The sequence below is a fragment of the Nanorana parkeri genome, unplaced genomic scaffold (assembly GCF_000935625.1).
Source record: "Nanorana parkeri isolate BGI_ZX_2015 unplaced genomic scaffold, ASM93562v1 scaffold1154, whole genome shotgun sequence".
In the NCBI taxonomy this organism is placed as follows: Eukaryota; Metazoa; Chordata; class Amphibia; order Anura; family Dicroglossidae; genus Nanorana; species Nanorana parkeri.
This window is the reverse complement of record NW_017307422.1, coordinates 147,410-153,225: the sequence shown is the minus strand read 5'-3', so window position 1 is coordinate 153,225 and position 5,816 is coordinate 147,410. Positions and strand designations below refer to the sequence as shown.

The 5,816-nt window shown below is 43.4% G+C and overlaps 1 protein-coding gene across 1 annotated transcript in view; it reads right to left on the bottom strand.

The window, feature by feature from the left end:
• The window catches only part of HAUS8 (HAUS augmin like complex subunit 8), a 38,072-nt gene that overhangs the window by 6,140 nt on the left and 26,116 nt on the right, over positions 1-5,816 (bottom strand). Inside the window, exon 9 of the mRNA XM_018568207.1 lies at positions 880-1,021. Coding sequence (XP_018423709.1) covers positions 880-1,021 — 142 coding nt within the window. The remainder of the gene's footprint in view (positions 1-879; positions 1,022-5,816) is intronic.

Genomic DNA, 5,816 nt, shown 5'->3' with positions numbered 1-5,816 from the left:
CACATCCACCGGCTTACCTCCGTCCATATCTCTACTTACCCCCTCATAAAAAGTTAGCAAGTTAGTTAGGCAGGAACGGTCTTTCCTGAACCCATGCTGATTGTCATTAACTATCCCGTTTTCCTGAACAAATTCTACCAGATAATCCTTTATTATGCCCTCTAGCATTTTACAAACTACCGATGTTAGACTGACCGGCCTATAGTTCCCAGGTTGGCACCTTGCCCCCTTTTTGAATATTGGGACTACCGTAGCCCTGGGGATCGGCGGAAGGAGAACTAAAAGGATTCCTTAAAGGAGAACTATGAGGCGAGTGCTTTTCACTCACCTCATAGTTCTAGCCGACCTGTGACAATGAGACTGTGTGTGACGTCTCAGTATACCGCGAGCTGTTGCTCGCAGTATACTGAGCTTAGGCTGACAGGAGGACGCTAGTTTGTGTCCTCCCGTTACCCTATGGAGAACTATGGGGAAAAGCCTTAACCCCATAGCTTCTCCTTTAAATCAATGCTTACGAGCGTTGATGGACGAATCCCCTGCTGCTTGCATTGTATTTTGACAGAATGCCCAAAAAGAGCTAGCAGCTGATTGAGGGATGCCAGGCGGAAGGGTGCCGACAGTGGCACCCACTGTGCAATTTTCAACCAGTTCATCAGGGACCAGACAAAATATTTGTATCATGTATACCCTACCAGGATCAACAGGATTTTTTTTTCCGCACTTTTGAACTTTAATTTTCAGTAAGGTCAAGGAAGCAGGCAGTAAAAATTAGTGAACAACAGTTATCATGAACACACACACAAACAAAACAAAAAGCAGCAAAAAAAAAAAAAAAAACCCCAGGACATTTCTCAATCAACCCATATTCAATTTCAATACCTAGATATCTTTGTCGCGTGCCAACAACATGGATATTATTTATGGGTAGCTGGTGCCTTGTGCAATCCACCGCTGTTGCAAATGATGTGTAGCTGTCTTTGAACTGTTTCATAGCTGCTGAAGAGGGTACCAAACCTTCAGCCTGAAATGAATGGAAAGCAATTAAAGCTCAAAACCATGGCAGCTAATGGAATTTGCCATTTGCAATATGTATTCAAATACGTAATGACAGAAGCAGATTTACAATGTACAGTATATCCATAATTGTTTTTCTGTCACTTAAGTCCTCTAATATAATATATCATTTTTTATGTTACTCACTTCTGAGTACACAGCATTTAGAAGTGTTCTTTAAGAAAAGGGGGTTCACCTTATTCCCCTAGTTCTAGCTCCTACCTTGCCTGGAGTCATTAGCTTTTTAGCAGTTTCAACCTCCTTAAAAAGGAGAACTATGAGATAAGTGATTTCCACTCACCTCATAGTTCTAAGCCGACCTGTGACAATGAGACTGTCACAGGTCGGCTCAGTAGATCGGGAGGTGAGAGAACACATACCGGGTTCCCTCACCTCTCGATCCTGTCACGGCTCTCTGCCGTGACAGGGCGAGGGGCTGGATTCCCCTCTCCCCGCTCCGATCTGCCAGCGCTGACTGGCGGAACGGATGGGGGAGGGGGCGGGTACAGCTGGCTCTGCCTCTAGATAGGCAGAGCCAGCTGTCACTCATGCAGCTGGGCGGATCCCGTCTTCCGAGTCGGGATCCGCTGCAGGTGCGGCGTCTCAGTATACCGTGAGCTGTAGCTCGCGGTATACTGAGCTTAGGGTGACGGGAGGAACGCTAGTTTGTGTCCTCCCGTTACCCTAAGGAGAACTATGGGGAAAAACACTGACCCCATAGTTCTCCTTTAAGACATTGCAGCTTTTCATAAATCAAAACCTTTTTTTTTTTTTAAGTTTTGAATAGAGCAGAGAAGGGTTAAATCCCTCAGGTTGGTTTTTGCGGTCTGTGTACCATTAGGGAAATTTCCATTCACTTCCTATTCCAGAGAAACAATAGGAAATTAGAGGCAATCTCCCAAAATGAGGGGAATCTCCCATGAACAGATACCCCCACTGGAAGATTTCCCCCACCTCTTGTTCTGGAAACAACTCAAACTTTGGATTTCCCCTCACTTTCATTCTTTATAACAATAGTCATTGGTACAAATAGAAGAATTAATCTTCTCAGTGTGGACGCAGGCAGCAATAAACCCTTGACAGAGGGCCTAACCCTCCCCCAATTTATCCAAAACCAAAAAGAAAATAGGATTTTTGCACTCACTGTATTATACTGCCCATTACAGGAGAATTGGACACTGGGAAAGAAAAACACTATAGAAAATGTGAAATCTGCGCTTGTGGAAGGATCGGGTGTGAGAGCTGCTGCACTATAGACTAAGTCAAAACAATTGTGCAAGTGTCCAAGAATCCCCCTCTGGGGTGCGCACTCACCCCACTGTTGTGGAATATAAGCAGTGTAGATGGATCAAATACGTCCACATTCAAGGTATTCTATCCGGCAGTCTCCAGTCACTCGAGCATTGGTGGGATCATAAAAGAAAACTCCTCATGGTGTGGCAAGTATACACATTTATTTAAAAAAAACATAGAAAACTTAGTTAAAACAGCAAAGACCGGCCGGTCACATCACAACGCCAAATACAGCATCCGCAAGGCATCCGCCAAATACAGCCTTGCGGATGCTGTATTGATTATTGATCATGATTTGATTATATTTTAGCTGATACGCTGCTACACAGTGAATTTTACTTTGGACTTTATGCACTATTATCACATTTGAACTTTCGTTTGATAGATTATAACCGATTTTTGACCATGATTATATTATATTTTAGCTGATACACAGCTACACAGTGAATTTTTCATTTATGATGCACTTAATTGTTTCACCCTAAATAGTTTAAGAGTATTGTTATATGGTGATACTGAGATCACTCAGCATTGATTGCAGTTTGTCCACATACTTTTTGCTTATTTGTTTAAAATCTTCTTTACACCTTTTTAATATTCCTGGAAAAGGATCACACTTATCACTGGAGAGATTCAGCACAATCAATATATGCGTTGTATATGAAGCACCTATAGCGCTGCACACTCATTTTTTTAAAGAAAAACACTGTAGGACTGCTCAGGATAGCCCATGCTACTACCAGCATGCCTCAGCTTTGTACGCAAAGGAGTACCAAGAGCATAATCATAAAACACAGAGGGGTGGGACCTGCGTTCCTCAATGGCCTGCAAGGAAATAATGTTACAGTTCGAAAATAAGATTCTTGTATTTTCTCATCCACTGAGGGACACAGTAAGAGTTCCACCTTACCTTCAGGACATCAAAAAGCTGCCCAACTGAGTGGTGGGGCAACACAGAAAAGAAATGGTAAGAGGCCCTAGAAAATTGAAAACTGGGGACTTTGTGCAGTTTAAAAGAGCTACCTTACACTGGAGGCTGGCATCAGATATGGCCACAACGTCCACCTGGTAAAAACACATGAATAGAAAACCAGGCGGCAGCTATGAAATTCAACGAAACAGTTGCTTCATGCCTGAATAGCCCAATAAGCTTTAACTGATTTGTAGGATTAACCCTTTCAGGAAAGGATGGAACCCTCAGCAAGACTTATGATTCCTCCCCGATAATTGGTTTACACCATAGGTGTCACGTTGTCCAGCTGAATTCAGATTCGACAACCCTCTAGCGGAATGGTCCAATGTCGCAGAGACAGCCAAATTGCCCGCATTTCCAGGAGGATTAGGAGAAGAGATTGCTCCAATGACCAAGTCCTCTGCACTGACAGGGTGTGTAGTACTCCTTCCCAGCTCAACAGGCTGGCATGCATCCTGAGAATCTTTCAAAGTGATGGGAAGGAAAAACTATCCCAATTCCAGAGCTGGATTTTGTAAGCCACCAAGCCAAGGATAACCTGGGCATTGGTGCTTAATAAAAAAATCGGTCTCTCAAGGGGCTTTATCAGTTTGTCCCACGATGACAGATTGGTGCGTTGTAGAGTACTGGAGTGAAACTTGGTAAATGAGACTGCCTTGAAACGGCTACCATTAGCTCCAAGCTTCTTACGTAAAAGCAAAGAGTTTGACAAATCCTGGACTGTAGAGAGTGAATCTGAGATTGGAGTGTTTGAAGTTTCTCGAGTGGAAGAAACATTCTAGGATGAGCTGTGTCCAGGGTCTAGACCCATATACTACAAATGATAGGTACATGCAGGTATGTGTCCTTGATGGCCACAGAAACCAGAAAGTCTACCTGGTAAAGGGAGGCAATTACAGATCTGGTGGATTTCATGCAGAATGTCTGGGCTTGGATGAAGACATTCAGAGCCTCGAGATGCAAGAAGGGGCAGTTACCCCCTTTGATTTTGGGAATGGCTAACAGAGCAAAATCCTTGAAATTATTCTGCCACAGAAAGGTGGGCAATGACACCTAGGACCAGAAGACTCAAGAGGGCTTGATGGAGATCTGCTAATCCATGTCGTGACACAGGAGGACTGGAGGTGAGAAACAGGAGGGGATATGGAGTGAAAATCCAGTTGAATCCCTGGCATCCTACATCCTGCACCCCAATTGTCTGAGATGCAAGCAGTACAAGTGTCCACAAAGATTAACAAAATGCCCTCTCCTTGGGTGGGGGGGAACTTGATGTGGATGTGCTGGAGTGGACAAATAAAAGGTATGTTTCTTGACCAATAAAGAGAGAAGACTTTGCAGTCAGTTCCTTAGGCTTCTTCAACTAAGGAATATGGGTGCTCTTGCCACCAGTTGCATCCTTGATAATAGTATTAAGAGTTGCTCCAAAGAGATGTCGTCCCTTGAAGACCATGCAGATCAAATGTTTCTTACACATGGGTTCTGCAGTCCAGTACTTTAACAAAAGTGCCCTACACATGTGTACTGACAGGATATCCATGCAAGAGATAAGCCAGGATGCATTCAGCAGACCCTCACAACTGAAATGTAAGTTTAAGTTACAGCCATTTGCTCCATGCGTTTTGTAATCAAGGGATCAACAGCAGCGGTGAGGCTTTCTCTCAAGGGATTTTCAACAATCAGCAATGGTATCACAAAATAGAAGTCACAGCCTGAATGGGTTTAGGGCAGGATTCACCAAGGTGTTCCAGAGAGGATTTCCAAGAAATTATTAGTTGGATCCTTTAAGACAGGAACGTCTGCCACTAGAATAGTAAGGGTTAGGGTGGGACATAGTCAGATCCTCACTCCTAATCCTACCAGGTACAATGGCAATGAGCACCTGGGGGAGCAAAAAACTTGTCAAAAGGAGGGAAGGAGGTTCATCCCAGAGATGAAGTCGGGTGCAACAGATAAATCTTTGCCGACTTAGGAGCTTTAACCCCTTAATGACTGAGGCCTTTTTTTTTCCATTTTTTGCACCCATGTTATATTCCACATTTTAGGCCTGAAAATTACTTAAAACCCCCACACATTATATATTTTCTGAATGCCAAGACCCTATACAATATAATGGTGGTAGTTGTAAATTTTTATGTTGCGCAATATTAGCGCAACTCCTTATTAAACCCCAAAATTTAGTGATAAATTTAATTAAATGCCCCAAAACACAACAAAATACCAATTTTTTAAATGAAATATAAAAGATGAGGTTACAACGAGTAAAACGATACCCAACATGCCCAGTTTACAAATTGCGGCAAAAAACTGCAGTACCCCAAAAAAAAGTCCACAGAAGACGCTTTAAAAGCCCCCACAGGTCATCAATTTAGAGATACCCCAAAATACTGGCCCTAGAATTATTTCTCTCACTCCAGCGTGCGCGGCGATACCCAACATGTGTAGCGCGTTCGTCGTTTTCATACGTAGGCGCACCCGACGCGTGTTTACGTGGCGACGC